This window comes from Gymnoscopelus braueri (genome assembly GCF_963280865.1).
Source record: "Gymnoscopelus braueri genome assembly, chromosome: 12".
NCBI classification, from domain to species: domain Eukaryota; kingdom Metazoa; phylum Chordata; class Actinopteri; order Myctophiformes; family Myctophidae; genus Gymnoscopelus; species Gymnoscopelus braueri.
Window position 1 is genome coordinate 1,604,992 of NC_137614.1, and position 23,423 is coordinate 1,628,414.

At 40.7% G+C, this 23,423-nt stretch overlaps 2 protein-coding genes across 2 annotated transcripts in view; both read left to right on the forward strand.

Annotated features, from left to right (window-relative positions):
• LOC308096879 (SOSS complex subunit B2-like) overlaps window positions 1-23,423 on the forward strand; it is a 378,668-nt gene that overhangs the window by 252,264 nt on the left and 102,981 nt on the right. The window lies entirely within an intron of this gene.
• The window catches only part of slc6a8 (solute carrier family 6 member 8), a 54,689-nt gene that overhangs the window by 28,210 nt on the left and 3,056 nt on the right, over window positions 1-23,423 (forward strand). Inside the window, exons 3-11 of the mRNA XM_080444369.1 lie at window positions 1,883-2,165; window positions 3,933-4,065; window positions 9,343-9,477; window positions 10,227-10,330; window positions 12,009-12,133; window positions 21,712-21,824; window positions 22,095-22,238; window positions 22,715-22,817; window positions 23,165-23,265. Of these exons, the coding sequence (XP_080300495.1) occupies window positions 1,883-2,165; window positions 3,933-4,065; window positions 9,343-9,477; window positions 10,227-10,330; window positions 12,009-12,133; window positions 21,712-21,824; window positions 22,095-22,238; window positions 22,715-22,817; window positions 23,165-23,265 (1,241 nt within the window). The remainder of the gene's footprint in view (window positions 1-1,882; window positions 2,166-3,932; window positions 4,066-9,342; window positions 9,478-10,226; window positions 10,331-12,008; window positions 12,134-21,711; window positions 21,825-22,094; window positions 22,239-22,714; window positions 22,818-23,164; window positions 23,266-23,423) is intronic.

Sequence of the window (23,423 nt, forward strand, 5' to 3'; positions counted from 1 at the left end):
ACCACAATATTCTACTATTGGTCACTGGGAGCTTACCAGTGCAACCACAGTCTTTTATTGTTGGTCACTGGGAGCTGACCAGTACAACCAACAAGTCTTTTTATTGTTGACTTGTACATCCAGTAAAGGTTAGTTAGAACGTTAGTAAGTTGATTAGTTTGCTGGTTTGTGTGTCTGTGAGATTACCAAGAGCGTTTGTTGGTGAATCACAGCATGACAGAGAACAGCATTCTTTTATAATAGTGCAAGTGTCAAGATGACAAACAGAATTTCTGTTCATCTGGAACATCGTCATCAGAAACTGATGGCAACATGTGTTCAACAGGGGACTCAAATCATGGTTAAAGGGGTAGTTCACCCCCAAAATAACTTTTTTTCTATTGATTACTGACCATCTGGAGCCTTGAATTCATAGATATTGTTTTGTTTTTGTCACATTCCTAAGCCAATAATTTGATTATAATAAATGTGTCCCCAATGATTCCGGTAGGAGACACAAATGCATTTGTGTCTCCTACCGGAATCAATGGGGCTAAATTTATTATAATCAAATAATAAAGGAAGGAATGCGACAAAAACAAAAAAATATCCATGAATTCAAGGCTCCATGGGGTGAGTAATCAATAGAAAAAAAGTTATTTGGGGGGTGAACTACCCCTTTAAAATCAAATCAAACAGTGCTCACACGAATATATTCTGACTGGTAATTGGAACGATTATGTTGCTTTTGTTTCACATTGGGTCGGATGTTGATTATCTTTAATTATTTTGTATTTGAGTGGGTTTTAGATTAGTATTATTCTATTGGAAAAGCCTCCTGTGGACAGGTGTTTTAAATTAGCACTTGTGCTACACCACTCAAACAATGCATATGGTTGCTTTGTCCAATGTAATTGTGATGCGTGTCCATGTCAAACAAAGTCAACATAAACGTAAACATTGTTGCCATGATAGAAAGCAACATTACTACTCTTTAGAACAACAGTGACTTTATGTTATGCTTGTGATTGAACAGATAGTCAAACCTACCTGTCTAAAGCAACATAAAACAAAAACATGTATCTAAATAACAGAAACATGTGAACAAGTAACAAACATACAGTAGCTACATAGTCAACTTTCATCCATCGAATAAAGGTGACAAGAAGAGTGGGTGTGTATGTGGAGTGTTGTCCAGGGTGTTTCACGGGAGGCCTCGACCAGCCTCCCTGTGTTTAGCTGATCTAAGTGAGCAGGGAGGGTTTTAGTATAGGGGTGGGTCATGTCCTGAAGGTATGCGGGTGCCATGCCTTTAGTTGCCTCGTGACAGTGCCTTGTGACGATGTCTGCTGTTCATTATTGTTTCAGTGCTCTGAATTGACTAAACATCGAACACTCTAAACTCATTTCTGAATGACAAGAGAGCACTCAGAGCGAGTGAATTTATGAATTTTAACCCATTAAGACCGGGAACGCATCTGTGTCATTTTTTTATTTGAGCTAAAAAAGCATTATTTTACACTTTGGCTATTAAAAAATAGCAGATATACAAGCTCATAGCGCGGCACCGAGTGCCGCGCTACGAGCTTGTATATCTGTTATTTTTGAAAAGTTGTGAAAATGTGTGCAAATCTGTGAATATATATATTGTTTTAAAGCGAACATTTTTAACTCAAATCTTTGCTTCTGGAGATCCCTGGAACCAAACATTTTCAGATGGGGGTCCGCGGCCAAATACATATAATTTTGGGGGTCCTTGACAATTACGAAAAAGTTTGAGAACCACTAATATAGCAACACACTTCTTTTTTTTTTTACTGTTGGGATTTAGAAGACATTTGTAGAATTGGCTTACAGTACAGTGAGCGTATGCTGACAATTCTGTTTTTATTTTCCTCTCCAGGTCTGGGTTATGCATCCATGGTCATCGTGTTTTTTTGTAACACCTACTACATCATGGTCCTGGCCTGGGGGTTCTACTATTTCATCAAGTCCTTCAACTCCACCCTGCCCTGGTCCACCTGCACCAACTCGTGGAACACGGCCAACTGCATCGAGAGCTTTCGCCACGACGTCTGTAAGAACGGCACCCTGGTGAACAGCACCCTGGTCAACGCCACCCTCCCTCCCAACATGACCTGCGAGGACCTCGCCCACGCGCGCTCACCGATCATCGAGTTCTGGGAGTGAGTTCCTGCTTCTGTTCTTTTGTGTGGTGTTGTGTTTATTTAGTTTTGTGCTCAATAATTGTAATGACTTAAGCACCATATTTCATCGTATGACAAATAGCGAAAATAGCTCAACATTTTTTACTATTTTTGAAAAAGTGGCAAAGACCTTCTGTCTTGTCAAGTCCAAATAAAAATAAATGAACCGAAAAATTTAGTTTAAATGGTTCTAGTGTCACGATTCTTCTTATGGTCTGTGCAACAAAAGCCTTCCCCCATTGGCTGTAGTGCCAAAACTGCCAGCCAACATGCATGCACACGCACACGCACACGCACACGCACACGCACACGCACACGCACACGCACACGCACACGCACAGCACACGCACACACACACATACACATAGGCTGCTATCTTTACACAGTCACATGTGTTTTATTTTTGTCTTACAGTATGATTACCTGGTCAGATATACACAGGGTTACGTAGTAACTGTGGCATAGCTGTAGACAGCACAGCCACACTGGAGCCCGTTTGGCGCCTGTGGGGTGGGGGGGCTTGTGCCCACCTGTGGTATGCTGGGGCGGAGGTCGCACGGGTGCCCACTGGGTGGGGGTTTCGTGCCCACCTGTGATATGCTGGGGCGGAGGTCGCACGGACGGTTGCCCGCGGGGTGGGGGTTCCGTGCCCACCTGTGGTATAGTGGGGCGGAGGTCGCACAGGGTGCCCGTGGGGTGGGGGTTCCGTGCCCACCTATGGTATGTCGCCGGGTGGAGAATGGGCCCTTTGCGAGTGAGTCAGAGTGCCGGTGACAGACACTTCATTGACCAGAATTGCCTAATCTAAAAATCGAATAACCTAAAACACAAATCTAAAATCCACCATCATTTAAGAGTCTGCACATGTATGGGATTGGTGATTTCTTGTATCTCTCAGTTTAGCTTTTTGGAATGTCCAGTTTGTTTGCGTTCCTTGTTTGGCGACCAGAGAAGCCGGTTTTTGAAGTTTCTGGCAAAGTCGAGGCACAGTTCAGTGCGACTCTCTGCTAATAGGGTCAGGTCACTGTTTTGACCATCAGATTTACAACGCACTTTAGTTACTTCACGTCCGTGAACTTCACAGACATGAAGTTCGCGTCCGTGGGATGACTGTCTATTTGCGGCGCTGGGTCACATGTACAGTATCAATTCAAAGCCTAACCACTATATCGTCTCTGCCGGGTGGAAACGCGCCTTCGAGCCGCGTTTCAAGCTTGCGGATTTGCTACTTTTGATGCTTTTGTGTGACGCTGTAGTGTGATCAAGTAGGGCATTAATTTATTTCATTTCTGGCCAGACAGCAGCGATATACTTGGTTAACTGGAGTCCCCCCAGGGCATATAGATGTAGTTACTGCATTGGCCACTGCTGTTCATTAGAGCCATGCGTCTACGCTGCTACCATTCATTTGGCCACCAGGGGCAATCTCTGCCTCCTGATGTGTTTGTGTATATGTGTCTATTGAAGCAGGTGCATTGTAATGCACAAAGTCTCGTGTCTATGCCCCAAGGTAGGGCTCTATGCTAGGCCCCCTACTGTTTTCACTCTACATTACATTTTTTCGCTGAATGTTCACCTCCAGAATATAGGGACTTCAGAAAGTTCAGCTTCATCATCTTGTAAGGACGTCGGTAGAAATGATTTATCCTCAATTGACCGAGAGATCTTTCTTTCTCTCCTCTCCTCTCCTCTCCTCTCCTCTCCTCTCCTCTCCTCTCCTCTCCTCTCCTCTCCTCTCCTCTCCAGGCGCAAGGTGTTGAACATCTCAGATGGTTTGGATGAGCCCGGGGACATGAACTGGGAGATGTGTGGGTGTCTGGTGGCTGTTTGGATCATGGTGTACTTCTGCGTGTGGAAGGGAGTCAAGTCTACCGGCAAGGTAACAGACGCACGCGCACACGCACACGCACACGCACACGCACACGCACACGCACACGCACACGCACACACACGTGCGCCCTCAGCAGCTCCATCAGTGCGGATCTCATACTGAAAGGCCAGGGGTCGTTCACGAGCAGGTTAAAGATAGACCACAACTATGTTTGTGTGTGGTGTGTGTGTTACTGTATATTCCTCGTCGTTCACAACATTTCTCCATTTCTCCAAACATAGAGAGAGAGAACAAACATAGAGAGAGAAAACAAACAGAGAGAGAGAGAGAGAGAGACAGAGATCTACAAGCTCACAACACATTGCATCGTGATACAATGTGTGTATAAAATAGGGTTTATAATATACATTTTAAGTAGTTAACCACATTAATAAAAAAAAACAATTTTTGTTGCATCGTTTCGTTGATATATAAAAATATATACATTTTAAAAAGTGCTTCTTGATCTTGATTATTCGATTAATTGAAAATGTTACTGAAAAATATAGGGAGTTGCAGCCCTAAGGAAAACGGGTCAGATATTCCAAATATTCCTGATGAGAAGCGTACAATACTCTACGTTAGAGATGGAGATATAGAGGAGAAGGTTGAGGGGAGAGAGAGAATAGTGTGATGACTCATACTTGGACTACTTGCTATACTTTGTTCAACCCTCCTGCCACTGCATTGACTTTTTTATCAATGACTGTAGCTGTGGAGACAATAAATCAACACCAAACAACATCTACTGTACAAAACAAAACGTCATCCTGGATAACAAAACGACTTCTGATGCCAGCACTGACTCAACACCGACTCCAAGGCCAAACCAGAGCCTGTTTTTTTAATCGAGCCGTTTCAAGTTTGACAGACCAAATGTTTTATTTCAGCTTTTATTGAGTCAGTTTGAACTTTTGCATTGATTTGTTTTCTTTTGGCAACATCATTGTGGCTCACATTAAATTAACCCATTAAGACCGGGAACGCATCTGTGTGTCATTTTAAGATTTCTTTGGCTATAAAGAAATTGCAGATATGCAAGATCATGAGCTTGCGTAAACAGGCAAAAATATATATCTACTATTTACTTTGGCGAGAGGGTGCATCCTTAACAAGAACAAATCGGCAAGCTAACATTGTGTCACGTTGCAGTGACAGCCTCCTACTTTATAGTGTAAATTATTGGTTTAATCATGGTCCATCTTGGTCACAAATAAATCACGTTCATTGTAGCTTAGTAACTCACATGGATGAATAAATGTTATGGCATTACTGTTTTGGCAATTGTATTAAGTTACACCATTAGTTACTGGGGAAAGTAATAATATTGCAGTTATAGAGTATGTTACTTAGTAAATAGTTACTGCCCAGCACTGCACAGGTTCACCTCCTGCTGTCATGGAGAAGATGAAGCAACCCCTGACTGTAGGAGGTCAACCTGCCATCAGGGGGGAAGGTTCACCTTTCAAGGAAAGGTTTTACATTTCCTTGAAGGGCCAAATCAAACCCATATCTGATATGTCATCAGTTGTTCCCTCAAGCCTTTGGGTTTCAATCTGTAAACACATGCAGTTGATGAAGTCAACATCACGTGCGACGGATGAAGACCACCTCGGTTGAAACATGTTGACCCTTTAACCTTTTTGAGACAAAATTTAAGTTTGCACACCGGTAGCCCCCCTTTTGCATATTTATTTTTGGTACTACCTGAGTGGGCTGAGCGACGTTTCGAGCCCACTGCTCTTCTTCAGTCTGAAGAAGAGCAGTGTGTGAAAATGGATGTGCGCCTCTTTTGATCCTCAGGGCCCTACCTTGCTCACCGCTAAACTTTTTACGCCTTTTTTACTATTTTGAAAAACATCTTACAATTGCTCAAATAGCCGATCTACAAGCTCACAACGTGTCGATGTACAGTAGATCGGCTGTTTGAACTACCTTAAAATGTTTTTCCAAATAGTAGAAAATGCCTAAAAAGTTAAGGAGTAAGGGGTAAGGCAAGATAGGGCCCTCAACCTTTTAACCTTTGTTATATACATTAAAGTACTTTTTTTAAAGTAGATTTTACGTCCTTTCCTCCAGTCCTTTTTTGAGTGCTCGGATCTTTACTCCTTTTTGTCTTGGTTCCCGTTGATCCTAGAAGCACCGTCAGTCTACGTAAAAAAAAACCTCTCCATTGAGCGCCTGGGCACCTTGTAAGTTGACTGTTGAACAAGCGCTGACAACGCAGTCCGCCACACAGCATTACTTTTCTGTGTGCATAACGTTGTAGTTGCGTTCCGCTGCACTCAAACTATCACCTTCTGTATGCTCACACACACACTGACATGTCTGGTATCTGCTGCTCAACTCAATGACGTCTCACCTGGCACGTGAGATTATAATGCACAAAGGTCTATGTTCTATATCTGTTACTCTTTTATTGCTGCAACTCATGCATCTGTCACTCTATCTGCTGCTATTTTAACTGCCTCATTCTATTGCCACTTCTTCTGACCATGCAACTTATGTGTAGGTATGTATTGTATATCGTTGCTGTCGGGCAGAAACCCTATCTCCATTTTTCAACTTTAATTTTCTTTTATAAATCGGTGCACACAGTTTACGTCTGTGTGTGGGTTTTACACATTATTGAACCAATACAAAGTATTAACCCATTTAGACCTGGAACGCATCTGTGTCACTTTAGATTTCTTTGGCTATTCAAAAATAGCAGATATACAAGCTCATTGCCGCGCTACGAGCTTGTAGATCTGCTATTTTTTCCCGATTTTCTTTTTAGGATTTAGATTTTTTTTTACGCGGCCTCAGGTCTTAATGGGTTAAAAAGAACATAGCTGGTTTCTGCCCCGACAGCAGAGACATATATTTTACTCTACTCTGTCACAGCTTGGCTCTAGGCCGTGACAAACATTGGGACGGAGACCAGGATGGAGTTATAAATCAAGTACATATTTATTAAACAAAACCTAATAACAAAGAACTAAAGATGTATGAACAGAACATAAGGATCCTATGGGGTGTGAAGTCAGTAATCAGTAGTGTAGATGTGGATGTGTGGAGCATGGTGTGGTGCGAGGTGTGTGGATGGAAAGGAAGAACATAATCATAATAACAAGGGCATGGAGAATAGGAGTTGGAGCTGGTGGAGACAGGTCTGCTTCTCTCAGGCTTCTCCTAGAGACTGGCCAGGGTGGGGCTTTTATAGCCTCCTGGAGGCACCGGGCCCAGGTGCTCTCCAATGAGCAATCAGCTCCACCCTGCTCCCCTATAGGGCAAGAGTTAGTGCAAGCATCACCCCCACAACCACCCAGACTAATATATGGGGCATCACAACTCCTTTCAGGAATATTTGGAATATCGGATCTGTTTTCCTTCTGATTTCTTTCTACGTCTAGTCCCATTTGCTCTCCTGAAAACGGCAAATAATGGAACCTTGTACAAAATTATGAATTTCACCCACTTATTTACACCTGTAATAGACCATATTCACACGGCGGCCATGTTGCTATTAAGACAATGAAGTGCCACCCCGGTTTCCACGGCAACGGGCTGGCACTTTCAATGTTAAATTCCAAAATGGCCGCCGTGTGAATATGGTCTATTCTGTGATGTGACAATAAAGTTCAAGATAGTGAGTCTACCCGTCTCTCCAGCTCTTTAGTAAACGGAACATACATTTTCAGGTTGGGATACCAATTTCATACCAATCAGGAGACAGAACTCATACAGGATGCACGATAAACAAGCAACATTGGAACAGGAACACAAGCTGCATGATCTTTGTGGGGTTCCCTCTCCTGATTGGATTTGAATTTGTAACACACCTGAAAATTTATTTCCTGTTAACTAAAGAGCTGGAGAGACGGGGAGACCCCTGTTACCTTACAAACAGCAGTGATTACTATCACACTTTTTAATATCACATACACTTTTAGCACCTTTAAATATGATGACCTCTGTATATCTTTTATTTATTCATTTTTATGATGTGGACTGGTTGCGTTGACTTTAGTTTGCCAACCAAATTGCACCAGGGTACAATAGAGACTGTCAGAGAGGGAGAGAGAGAGGGAGAGAATATGCACTCTGGCATTCTGACATTCAGTAATGGAGACCAGTGATTGATTTGCCCGCAGAACACTTCATGTGGACAGACAGACAGACAGACAGACAGACAGACAGACAGACAGACAGACAGACAGACAGACAGACAGACAGACGGAGGAGGAAGAGTTGGCTAAAATACTGGTATATATTATATTCTTTAGTGTAAACTATATAATAACACATATATAGCCTTTCTACTGTGTCTAACCGTGTATGGCTGTAATGACACACACACACACACTCTCCTGCTGTCACATGGGGTTTCCATGGCTACGATGGGGAGGGGGAGGTGCCTTAGCATTGTGAGGTGGCAGAAGGGGATTGGCTGGCGGATAGAGGAGGCAGAATGACTGCAGTAGTACGTGGAGAGAGAGAGAGAGAGAGAGAGAGAGAGAGAGAGAGAGAGAGAGAGAGAGAGAGAGAGAGAGAGAGAGAGAGAGAGAGAGAGAGAGAGAGAGAGAGATGAGAGAGAGAGAGAGAGAGAGAGAGAGAGAGAGAGAGAGAGAGAGAGAGAGAGAGAGAGAGAGAGCTGAGGCGGCATTCCAGCTGCACTTTCTAACTACCCTCATGGATTAAAGTTTTCAGTCATCATGACCTAATTTCAGTTATTTTTATATGATTATTTAATAGTGGGTCAAATTATCAATAGAATGTTCAGAAGCATCTTCCGTACTGGTTTCATAAAAGCAAAGGTTAAAAAGACTTGAAGTGCATATTTCTTCAACAAGAACATAGGTTTGGAATGACAATACCAAAACGTCATCATATTACATAATGTGCTAATAATTAAAGAAATGGAGCGCTAGTCTTTCACGCTGTTTCACTAAATCACAGGTTTTGACCTGAGTCACATACTTCCCACAGATTACAAACACACCGAAAATGCTTTGATATCATGACTTGTAACAAAAGGAAACCTCACATATATCTCCTGGGTGAAGTAGTAACAGCAACATGCAAACACAGCAGCAAGATTAGTGAGCTGTTGAGACAGGATATGGACATCCAAGGGAATACAACCACTGTAAAAAAAAACTATCATATAGTACAGCATGTGTCTAGTCCTGTACATTACTCTTCTCCTTACATACACATTCTGTATGTACTAAACACAGCACATACTGTAGTCTACCTTTCCAGTGGAGCTGAAATAATAAAACATGTGTGTGTGTATGTCAGATTGTGTACTTCACAGCGACCTTCCCCTACGTGGTTCTCGTCATCCTATTGGTCAGAGGAGTCACACTTCCTGGAGCGTACAATGGCATCATGTACTACATCTATCCTGATTGGTCAAAACTATGGGAGGCACAGGTCAGTATTATTTATACTCATTACCGCACTACTACTACTACTACTACTACTACTAGTTCCCACTACATAGTACAATGACTTCTACTACTACGACTACTAGTAATTCTACTCTACAGTATTTCTACTCAACAGTATGACTTCTACTACTACTACTACTACTACTACTACTACCACCAGTATTACTACATAGCACTAATACCTTTGTGACTCTTACTTTGATAGGACTTTGTTCCTATCATATGATTGTTATTTAAGTCTGATGTCTCTCAAAACATCTGAAACACCTCCCAATTCACATGAAACCTACGACACTTCATTAGAATGCCGTTCTGACGTTGGCGTTCTCACTTAGATTTCATAGCCACTTATAGTCCCATATAGTATATGCACTGGACTGGGAGGGGTGAGATTAGCCCATGGTATAAGTGAGAAGACCAACATTAGAAGAGCATGTTGATGAAGTGTGGTGAAGTTTCGTGTGATTTAGAAGTGTTTCAGATGTTTGAGAGGCATCAGACTTATATAACATTCATGAAAGGGACGTTAATATATATATAAAAAAGAAAGAAAGAAAGAAAAACGGCAACAGAAGAATGAAATCATGTTAAAATAAGAGAGATGAAAAAGGCTGGTATGCTCCTGTAATTCCAGAGCGTAGGACAGTGCTCATCGTGGAGAACCTTGTGGATCTGAGAATGGTTGACCCCTCCCTGCCACTGACCCTTTGACCCCTGACCTTTAACCTCTAGGTGTGGATCGATGCTGGGACTCAGATCTTCTTCTCGTACGCCATCGGCCTGGGAGCGCTGACCTCACTGGGCAGCTACAACCGGTTTAACAACGACTGCTACAAGTGAGAGACACACACACACACACACACACACACACACACACACACACACACACACACACACACACACACACACACACACACACACACACACAGACATTTCAACAAAGTCTACTATACATATATATATAGTACCTTTATTGAAAGCATAACCCCTTGAGATGTATCATCTCGTTTTCGAGATTTTATTATCACAAAAATACAGAAAGTACAATAGACAGAACAATACAACAAATACATCCATGCACACATAAACAAGAACTTGACAAAACAAAAACAAAAGCTCTATAAACATTGGTTTAAAACAAAATGACACTTTGGTAGAGATTTAGGTTTGCCATGAGGTAATTGATGAGATAACCTCTATAGTTGCTTCGTGTGTATCATCCAAAATAGTCTCATCTTTGACTTACAATTTCACGGTGACACAGCTCTCAAAGTCACTCTTTTAGCACATAAACAAGTGCAAAAAAAGTTGTTGCCAATATGTAACATTACAATTCTCGACGCAGCATTTTAGTTGTTGTTTTTTGTGTGTGGATTTTACTATTTGAATGCTCTAGGAACAGCAGCCATATTGTAAAGAAATTGGTGTTACCAAAGATTCAAATGAAGGCTCTGTCCATTTAGTGTAGCACAGTGGTTCTCAAACGTTTTAATTTCAAGGACCCCATAACATGGAACCAAACGGACCCCTACCGGTCCGTTTGGTTCCATTTGTACACTCTCAGAGTTACACAACCGTAAGGGGCCATTTGGAACCCCCTCAAGGAACCATGAGGGTCCCTGGACCACACTTTGAGACCCACTGTTGTAGCAGAGTGTTTCCAGTGAGCCAACATGCACAACATCAGCACCCTGACTCTGTTTGACCAGAATGGAACAGAGCCTTAAATAGTATAATTGGTAAAACCTGTGAAGGAAGTAAGGAAGCAGCCCAATTTCTTGCAGCATTTCCAGCATCTCTATTCTGGGAATAGATTTGGTGCAGAGTGAAAAAGAACATATGGCAGCACTAAGTAACTTTTCTGTGCTACCCCGGATTTGAACCCTGCACTAGTGCTAAAATCTTTAACACTAAGCTAAAAGAGCCTGCCTGCTTGCTCAGGGGAGTCATTTTGACCTTCTTTGGTTAAAATAAGTGTTAGATAGCTCTATATTCTGATAGTACTCACTGTTTGTTTGTTTGTTCAGTAACAGGAGTCTCCATGTCTCTCCAGCTCTTTATACAGAAAATACATTTTCCAATCAGTATAGAGAACTCAGTCAGGATGCTGATTAAACAAGTGAAATTGGAAGAGATGACACAAAATGAGCAGATGGAACTGGAACACTATAAAAATTAAGCTGATAAATGGGTACTCTCCTGATTGTGTTGTCACCTACCTGAAAATGTATTTTGAGTTTATTAAAGAGCTGGAGAGACAGGGAGTCTCCTGTTACTGAACAAACACTCTACAGCAATGATTACTATCAGATTATAGAGCTTTAACCCTTTAACAAAAAATATCACTTTAAGGACAAAAATGTGTGTCAAACTAGAAACTGTGTTGAAGGCCTGCATGTCCAACCTAGACACAGGATCTAAATGTCTCAATAGAAGAGCAGGGAGACCAAATACAACCACCCCGATTGTATAAATTACATTGTGTTAACATACTCTATGTGTCGTCCTGTGCAGAGATGCCTTCATGCTGGCTCTGATAAACAGCGGAACCAGTTTCTTTGCTGGGTTCGTGGTGTTCTCCATTCTGGGATTCATGGCCGCCGAACAGGGAGTGGATATCTCCCAGGTGGCCGAATCAGGTACACACACACACACACACACACACACACACACACACACACACACACACACACACACACACACACACACACACACACACACACACACAGCCAATGAACATGTGTGTGTATTGACATATGTATTGTTATTGTTTGTTTATAATGTTTCTGTATTTATAGAAACTGTGAATGTCTATTACTGTAAATGAATCATGGATGATTTTATGAAATACTGTATGAATGAACACTTCGATACTACAAGTTATCACTGAGAGACAGAGTGGAAGTGCGTGTGTTGGTTTGAGAGGGTGTGTGTGAGAGAGAGAGAGCGTGTGTGCGTGCGTGTGTGTGCGTGTGTGTGCGTGTGTGTGTGTGTAAATAAGAATGTTGAGTGCTGGCACATGGAAAATACATGTATGGGAATGCATGCATGAGCGCATGTGCTGGTGTGTGTGGGTGTGTGCGCGTGTGCGTGTGTGCGTGTGTCTACAGTGTGTGTGTGTGTGTGTGTGTGTGTGTGTATAATTCATGTCTTTAACAAAAGTCACACAAACCAACATTACTAACACCTCAGATGTTGGGAGCAGTGTGTGTGTGTGTGTGTGTGTGTGTGTGTGGCCAGCCTGACTAACCAACTGTGTGTCTATTAATGGATCGGAGGTACATGCATGACAAACAAACACACACACACACACACACACACACACACACACACACACACACACACACACACACACACACACACACAGTAACAGCTGGTTAAATTTAGCGTCTCCAGAGAAGGTAGCATGCGTGCTGCATGCTTCTCTACCTCTCCCCTCCGATCTCTCTCTCCCCCTCTCCTCTTACCCTCTGTCCTTCTCTCCTCTTCTCTCTCTCTCCCCCCGCTCCCTCTCTGTCTCCTCTTTTTGCATGCTTCTCATCTCTTATGTTCTACTTGCATGCCAACCCCATCATAATGCATGTCTTTCTCTCTCTCCTCTCTCCCTCTCTGTCTCTGTGTCTCTCACGATACTCTCCACCTATCTCTCTTGTCTGTCTGTCTCTCTCTCACTCTCTCTCTCCCCTCTGCCTCTCTGTCTCTCTCTCTCACTCTCTGTCTCCCCTTTGTCTCTGTGTCTCTCTCTCACAATATCTTACTGTAAACCTGTCTCTTTGTCTCTCTCTGTATCTCTGTCTCTCTCTCTGTATCTCTCTCACAATATCTTACTCTCCACCTCTCTCTATCTCTCTGGATTCTCTCTCTCTTTCTCCCTTTCTCTGAATTAGGACCACTGGGAATTACTTCAGAGCATTAAGGGCTGTCTACACCAATAATAATAACCATAACCATAACTGTCACAATCCATACCACAACTATAACGATGACAACAGTGGCAAACGATATTGTTGACCACACTTTCAGAGTGTTTATTTATGAACAATAGAAACACTGACCGCCAATCGAGATTAATCTGACTTTGCAGGGCGTCACGTCATTGCTGGGATATTCATGTTGAGGTTCAAAGAATTATTAATAATCTGAGCCGGATTATCCATATATTGCATCGAGCGAGTGCAGATAAACAGTAAGGAAATAAACCCTTTTGTAAAAGATGATGAATCATGATATGATTTATCTTTTATTTATCATGACTTATTCATTTCAATAATGAATCATAAGTATTAGAAAACGTTTAAAAGTAAGCACTGCAGTGCGTCTTTCAACTCCACGGTAGCAAGGAGACGCTGTTTCATTTCTAGGTTCTGTACCAGTAAAATATCTTTTGCATTGTGGCTACGAGCAGAGCGGCCTCTTCTTTTCTTCAAATCATTTCAATTACAATTATTTATAATTATTTCAAGAACACATTATTGCTGATAGACAATACCTTCGTAATTCGAACCTTTACCCTATAGGCTACCAGGGTTTTTCTCAAAGTGGGTGCCGTGACGCCAGTCCAGGGTGCTTTAATATTTGGAGTTGACCAAATCTTATGAATTAATTGGCTTAAATGTCAACTACAGCATTTGAATGTTAAACAAAATAATAGTAAGCATTATAATAATACGAACAGTTTTAGCTCGGCCTATTCTACTGCTAAAACATACTATAGATTTGAGATGCTAGATTGAAAAGTATCAATATAATGTGTTCACTGCCCTATACCCTTCTGGTTTTCCATTTCAGTCTGTGCTTAACGTCCAGCAGTAACCGGTCATCAGTATCCATTTTGTGGCTCTGACAGCTGGAGTGTCCTTGGTGCTATTGTTCACAGAATGTTCTCATTATGGTTATGGTTCACAGATTGTTCTCAGCATGGTTATGGTTATCATTTAAGTTGTCATGCTTGGTGTGGACAACCCTTTAAAAATCTTTTTCTTCCAGTCAACCACATGACTAATGGAGTTCAGAGTCAACAAAATTGACTACTCCTCACTGTTGGTTGAGTGTAATGTGTTACTGATCTGGGATCTGATCCTAGCGCTCCTAACTATTGGGTTGATTGTAATGGTGCCCATCTAGGATCCAATCCTTGTTCAGATAAAGGACTACAATATCATTATTCTTAACGACTGGGCGAGAACAGATTCCAGGTCAGTCAGTGGAAGGTCTCTGTCGACAGCAGCTGTTGACTGAAAGCTGACACTGAGCATGACAGGAAGTGAACAGGTTGAAAGCAGGAAGCTATTTTAAAACCAGTGATGGGTATAGCTGCCATCAGCGGCACACAAAATGGGCACGTCGACAGAAGTAGGCGGGCTGACACCAACTCCATGTGGAAACTGAATATGTGCAGTTTCTAAATGGTTTCTCTCTGATTCTCACCCTATCGGTATGCAGCACGGTCGGGTCTCCGGGCAGCTTGTTTTGGTGGTGTGGGCTGCCTCAGGTGGGCCAATCACAAGCTTGGTCTCAACGTGTCTATTTACGTCGACCCGCCCGTTTGTGTTGACAGTGACACGCCCGTGCGCTATGTCTGACTGCAGCTACTTTGCAGACAGATCAGCTTATTATAATAATAATAATAATAATAATAATAATAATGATAATGATAATAATGATAACGATAATAATCATTAATAATAATAATATTAACTATTAATAATAATACTCATAAAATATATAATAACTTAATAATAGCAACAATAGTAACAATATTAATAATAATAATACTCATAAAATATATAATAACTTAATAATTGCGATAATAGTAAAAACAGGTGTTTTTACCAGTAATGTTTTTAATAAACAGTTATTTCTTAATGAGTGTTACAGTTATTAACACTGTTAACAGTTATTATTGGTATTAGTATAGTTAAAGGTTATTACATCTATTGTATTGGTGCATTTAGGGTAAATATTAGCCTGTAAACGAAACAGTTACTGAACATTTTACAAAACAAAAACAAAGAAAACCTAGTTGATTAGTTTGATATGATGTTGATTTATGTGAAGAGCCTGTCTGCTGCAATTTATGCTTAATTTATACTCCATCATACCACATGTCTAGTGCCTGACAATTGCAGATCTACAAGCTTACAGCGCATCGCATTGTGAGCTCGTAGCTCCTAGCGACATGTTGTACAGTGAAGTACAAATCAGGCTTGATTCATCTCTCTCTCTGTCTGTCTCTATGAAGGTCGGTGACATGCGATTCAATGTCCATGTACAGACGTGTCATCGAATGACATCACACCCACATGCCAATAGACTGACACATACGGGTCAAGACTTTTCACTTCCTTTCCTTTGTTAAACATCACAGTGGAAAGAATAAGGCAGTGAACCTAAAAAAAGGTCCAAGGCCAAAAAGTAAAATCAAGTGACATTTCAAAAAAGAAATTGAGTAAATTACCAAAGTAGCAGATCTTCAAGCTCATTGCGTTGAGCTTAAAGATCGGCTATTTTCGCTATTAATCGTATGACGACGCACAGTATAGGCTTAAGTGGATACAGGCCAGGGCCTAGTTGGAAAACGAGTTTGTTGTCGCTGGATTTGCTGCTACAACACAGATGAATGGACTAGATCAGAGAGAGAGAGAGAAGAGTCTGTGGTTTTCCTTTGCGTACCCGCGGTGACACATCAACGATGCTGCCACGGCTAAATTCACCAAATGTCACGATTAACGCGACACGGTTGATTGAGTCCGGTCTGAACTCAACTTAACACAGTAGTGTTAACAGCGTGTGTCTCCCTGTGTCTCATTGTGCTCTCTCTCTCTCTCTCTCCCTCTCTTTAACTCTACCTCTCTCTCTCCTTGTCACTCTATACACCAACATTAACACATGACCCAAACATCTGTTCCTTTCTGTCAGGAAAGAGGAGGAGGAGGAGAGAGAGAGAGAGAGAGAGAGAGAGAGAGAGAGAGAGAGAGAGACAGAAAGAGAGACAGAGAGAGAAGAGAGGTAGCATTGAGGGAGGTAGAAGAAGCAAATGAAAAGAGAGAGAGAGAGTAAGAGGGAAAGGGTAGAGAGCTAAAGAAAGACTGAGGATTCTAGAACTGTGAATGAAATGCTGCTCCTGTTGTGTTACTCAACCTCCTACTACACTGTGTGTGTGTGTGTGTGTGTGTGTGTGTGTGTGTGTGTGTGTGTGTGTGTGTGTGTGTGTGTGTGTGTGTGTGTGTGTGTGTGTGTGTGTGTGTGTGTGTGTGTGTGTGTGTGTGTGTGTGTGGGGAGAGAGTGTGTTTGCATGTTTGCGAGAGAGTGATTATGTATGAAAGTGTGTGTGTGTGTCTGTGAGATAGTGAATGTGTGTGGGTGCGTGCACGTGTGTGTGTAGGGGTGTGCGTTTCAGAACTCGTGCACACACACGCAAGAAACTGTAACTAGACGATAGTATATATTTTGACATGAGGATTAGATGTTTGTTATCTGCCTTTGATTCAGTGTTTGTGTACATTGTGTACATTGTGTCACTGTTGTGGGGTTGTATACTCTGTGGGGTGTGTGTGGGTATTAACTGAAGGATTATCTAACCAGGACCGTAGACCTCTTGAGATGTGTCTCACCTCTCAAACAAGAGGGCTCCGGGCTCCAGTACACCTCTACCAAAGGTAACTAAGGTAACAATACTACAGGTAACAATATACTACACCTCTACTACAGGTAACAATATATTACAATACTACAGGTAACAATATACTACAATACTACAGGTAACAACAATATACTACACCTTAACTATATACTGTAGGTAACAACAATATAATGCAGTACACCTAAACTACAGGTAACAACAATATACTACACCTTAACTACAGGTAACAACAATATACTACACCTTAACTACAGATAATAACAACATACTAAACCTTAACTATTGGTAACAACAATATACTACACCTTAACTAGGTAACAACAATATACTACACCTTAACTACAGATAATAACAACATACTACACCTTAACTACAGATAATAACAATGTACTACACCTTAACTATTGGTAACAACAATATACTACACCTTAACTAAGTAGCAACAATATACTACACCTTAACTATAGGTAAAAACAATATACTACACCTTAACTAGGTAACAACAATATACTACACCTTAATTACAGATAATAACAATATACTACACCTGAACTATTGGTAACAACAATATACTACACCTTAACTAGGTAACAACAATATACTACACCTTAACTAGGTAACAACAATATACTACACCTTAACTACAGGTAACAACAATATACTACACCTTAACTATAGGTAACAACGATATACTACACTGAATAGGTAACAACAATATACTACACCTTAAGTACAGGTAACAACAATATATTACAATACTACAGGTAACAATAATATACTACACCTTTACTACAGTTAACAACATTATACTATGCCTTAACTACAGGTAACAACAATATACTAAACCTTAACTACAGGTAACAACAATACTACACCTTAACTACAGTTGGACTGTTATTTAAATACGGAAGTGCGTTCCCGAACAGCAGCAGTGTCCATTTTGTTTTTTTTAATAGGGAATTAGGCAGTCTGTCAAACTTATTTAGTTTATTAGGGAATACAATTATATAATACATATATTAACTCTTTGACTGCCAGATTATTTTCATAATGTACTCACCCAGTGCCAATCGATTTTCGTGTTTATAGTGGTTTTCAAGTGGTCATAAAAAGTTTAGATCCATATTGATCGATCGATTCACTGTGTGTACAGCCAGAGAGAGTCTCTGACTGCTGCCTTGTTGAAAAACATTCCACACGGAGCGTGTGTCCCCTTCGCTACAGGCCGTTGGAAACACGTGTTTCGGCGGAACGAAAAAAAAAAAAAACACAGCGGAGTTATAGGGAAAAGAAAAAAAACTACAAACATGGAGTCGACGGGAACGGAATGACGTTATATCCATTATTTCCGTATCCGTTTGTGCTACAGTTTTACTGCTCCCTCAAGATCAGACCGTGACCGTCTATAAAACAACATTAAGTAAAAACTCGGGATTTCTCGTTCTGACACTGAGGGCATTCAGAAAAAACTCTGGATATCTCGTGGCTTGGCACTGAGAGAGTTAAGTAACTTAAATGCACAAAAAACAATATCACAAAATATTACATATTAAGTGCAAATTAAATAATACTGAAAAGTCATTAAACGTGTATTAAAAGTACAGATACATTTAATTGAAATACTACCGATCTATGACTTATAGGTAACAATAATATGCTACAATACTAAAGGCAATAGCGATATACTACAATACTCCAGATAATACCACAATAACAACAATATACTACAGTGCTACAGGTGACAACAATACACTACAATACTACAGATTTGTAGTATTGTGGTGTATTAGATGGTAACCCTGTTTTTGGTGGAACTGCATTCTACATTCAAGTTGTATTCATTAACAGTATTTATGGACATTAACCACATTTATACTGATTTGAGTTGTATTTGAAAAGTTTACATAAAATTGGCTGTGAATAAAAACACATGTATTGGAAAATGGAAAATATGGAACATATATTGCCATATTTACAGACAATTGTATTGTAGAGAAAGTACCACAATATAATAAGCATAATATTAATTACACAACTATAACACAAACTGAGAATATTGAGACAATATTGTTTCTTTTTTTAAGTAACTTTGGTGTTGAGTGTTGTGAGCTGTGTGATGTGACATTCTAAAGATGATAATTGTGACACATAAATACCAGAATTAAAGCAGAAAGACCATCTTCATGGCAACGTTCATTTGATACCTATTGACTCAGTGACTAGGCACTATTTAGTGTTTTAGTCATAATTTGAAATGCATACATTTTTGTGACATTTGTTTTCATATTAATTCAAATATATAGTATGTCACATGAATAATTTTAAGAACATATTAGTGCAATGTATTTATTGAATGATCAGTAGGCTTGGCCTGCTTGCTTGATCCATGGAAAAAGGAATTACAAACAGACTATTCACATCTTTTTATTAATAGCAATTAAAATAAGTGAAATAAGTGTAGAAAATCACTGTGAGCACGATGTATTGTTCGACTGAAATTTAGTATATTTTGTAGCAAGTGACACCATTGTACAGGGTTCAATTTGTGCAAAAAAAGAGAGGGAAAGAAAGGCATTTTCCAAAAAGAAAACTTAAAGGAACACTTTACCCATTTACAACCTTATCTTCATATAATTAGTCCTCACTAATATTATATATTACTGTACAATATGGCACTAATTCTGTCTACTCACTACAGGTGACATCATCGATAGGGGTTCCAAGCTAGAAAGACAGCCTTTTTCATCAGGCAATGTTAGCATGCTGATATAGAAGCCATTGTTCTTGGCATTAATACAAAAAGTTAGAAATCTTGTTTCAGATGACCAAACCTGCCTATCAATAATGTCACTGGTAGACAGGTTTCTGTCCACAGGCCACTAATGAGAGTAGACACTTATAATGAGCATTAGCTTGAAAATGGGTGGTCCTTTAAGCCCTGTATACATATTCGTGTGACAAATAGTGAAAATAGCAGATCTACAAGCGCACAATACGACACGTCAGCTTGTAGATATGCTATTAAAAAAATATTTGAAGTGAAACACATTTGACAAATTTTGAAAATATTTGACAAATTTAGATTTTCTTTGACAAATTGTGACAAATTTGCCCTAAATAGGGATGCCAAGGTTAATATGGTTAACATACATGTTAAATAAATTGTCAAACATACTGTACATTTCATTTAATTCATTCTGACTTATCCATCAATGAGCAGAGGGGGATGTCAAAAGTAGAGGCCAGGATTCTGGGGTTACAGTTGATAAAATGTCTGCTATTGATGGAAAGGCTTCCTAAAACTAACATGACACACGCTGAGGAAATGTTCCTACTGTATCTTTAGTGTACACAGAAACATTATACACTCACAGTACTGTACATGAAAAGACACTTAGTATGGGAATAGAGCATGTTTAACCAAAAAAAACTTACCAAAATAAATGCTGAACTAAAGTTACTAATGACACAAGGGCAGGATTTCATTGCAAATCTGTTTCATATATATATATATATCATCTTAAAATAACTTTCAAATGGTAACTTAAATATGTTTGTGTCATCTTAGTCTTTTCAAATGCTAGTGAAATGTATGTACTGGATACATTTATCGTCATCATTCCCGTCATAATTAGTTTGTCACCAAAAAAGCACTTTGTCGCCTTACATTTTCGACTAAATTAACACTGCTGCTTGACCATAAACTACTGATAAACTAACACTTAGAACTCAAATAAGCTACAAACACTGACGACTCAAATAAACTTCATAAATGGAGAACTCAGATAAACTACAAACACAGAGAACTTAAATCTTCTACAAAACAAACAATATGAAGTAGCGGTCGACCAAACCAAGTAGTGAAACTTTTATCTCCCATTCCATGACATGTATTTTGTGCTACAGAAGTATATGGTTATCATTCAGTAACATTATGGAAGAGTTACTGTTGATATGAAACCTAAACCTTTGACGTCGTAGAGTTGAGGACAGAGGATCAGAGGAGAACAGATGACATGCATTTCAACACACCTCACCTCACCACTACACCTCACTCACAAACACACCACAAATCTCTCTCCTCTCTCACTCACTCCCTCTTTTCTCTCTCTCCATCTCACTCTCTCTCTCTCTCTCTCTCTCTCTCTCTCTCCATCTCACTCTCTCTCTCTCTCTCTCTCTCTCTCTCTCTCTCTCTCTCTCTCTCTCTCTCTGACGCTCTCAATGGTCTCTCTTTCTGCCTGTCTTTATCATCCTGTATGTGTTTCTCTTCCGTTTGTCTTTTTATCTGTCTCTTTAAGTTTTCTTCCTCCCCTAACCTACTCGTGCGTGCGTGCGTGCGTGCGTGAGTGTGTGCGTGCGTGCGTGAGTGTGTGCGTGAATTAAAAAACTCTGCGTAACATGTCACATCTGTCTGTCTGTCTGTCTGTCTGTTTCTCTGGGAAAGCATAGCCCATGTATCCAGCACCAGATGAATGATGTGTCTGTCTCTCGCTCTGTGTATGTGCTTGTGCGTGTGTGTGCGTGTGTGTGCGTGTGTGTGTGTGTGCGCGTGTGTGTATGGGTGTGCCACAGGTCCAGGCCTGGCGTTCATAGCGTACCCCAAAGCCGTGAGTTTGATGCCGTGTGCTCCTCTCTGGGCCGCACTGTTCTTCTTCATGCTGCTACTGCTGGGATTGGACAGCCAGGTACACACACACACACACACACACACACACACACACACACACACACACACACACACACACACACACACACACACACACACACACACACACACACACGTACACGTACACGCACATGGACACACAGTTCCCCTAACATGCCTCAAAGCTGACCAGGCCTTTTCTGTTGCTGCACCTAAACTTTGGAATAATCTCCCATCCCACACATTAAGGCAAGCCTCAACATTGGCTCTCTCTCACTCTCTCTCACTCTCTGTGTCTCTCTCTCTCCAGTTCGTGGGTGTAGAGGGGTTCGTGACGGGCATTCTGGATCTGTTTCCGGTGACGTCAAAAAGATACCATCGCTACCGACACCAGATCGCCGTGGCGATCTGTTGTATACTGTGCTTCATCATCGACCTCTCCATGATCACACAGGTCAGTTGGCTGTTGGATGATTAGTTCATGTTTTGATTGGTTGATTGGTCAATGTTTTGATTGGATGATATTTTGATTGGTCTCTGCTTTGGCTGATTGGTCAGATGTTTTGATAGATTTATCATTCGGTTCGTTAATGTTTCGATTTGTTCATTGGGTTGTGTGTTATTTACGGGTTTTGAATGGTTGACATCTTGATTATTTAATGATTCAGTTGGTTAATATTTTGATTGGTTTGATTGGTTAATATTCTTTTGTTGGTTAATGTTTTGATTGGTTAATTTTTTTGGTTGGTTGATTTATCGACTCAAAATAAATTAGCCATTTTATAACTGACATTAACAACAGACCATTTAAAACTTATATTAAACAGTATGTCAATAAAAATATATAAACATATATAAACTATATAGACCATCATCTGTGTTGTAATAAGACGCCACAGTGCTTAATAACATTTTCTCCTCTGTGTGCAGGGTGGAATGTATGTGTTCCAGCTGTTTGACTACTACTCCGCCAGTGGAATGACTCTACTTTGGCAAGCATTCTGGGAGTGTGTGGTTGTGGCCTGGGTTTATGGTGAGACACACACACACACACACACACACACACACACACACGCACACGCACGAGCACGAGCACGCGCTCGCGCGCGCGACACGCATGCACGCAAACACACGCACGCACGCAAACACACGCACGCACACACACACAAACGCACATGCAAACGCACACGCGCACACACACACACACACACACACACACACACACACACACACACACACACACACACACACACACACACACATATTGTGCATTATGTACTGTGTATTGACTGTGTGTGTGTGTGTGTGTGTGTGTGTGTGTGTGTGTGTGTGTGTGTGTGTGTGTGTGTGTGTGTGTGTGTGTGTGCGCGCGTGTTATAGGGGCTGATCGCTTCATGGATGACGTGGCTCGTATGATTGGCTACAGACCGTGGCCCTGGATGAAATGGTGTTGGTCTTTCATCACTCCCTGTGTCTGTCTGGTAAGATAATAATAGTATGAATAACACGACTGGTTAACTTGTTCATTATAAAATGGTATATACCGCATGACGGCTTTGTAAGATTTATCGAAAAAGTACTCACATTTCGTACTTAAGTTAAAGTATCAATACTGCAATACAGAAATCTCTGTTACAAG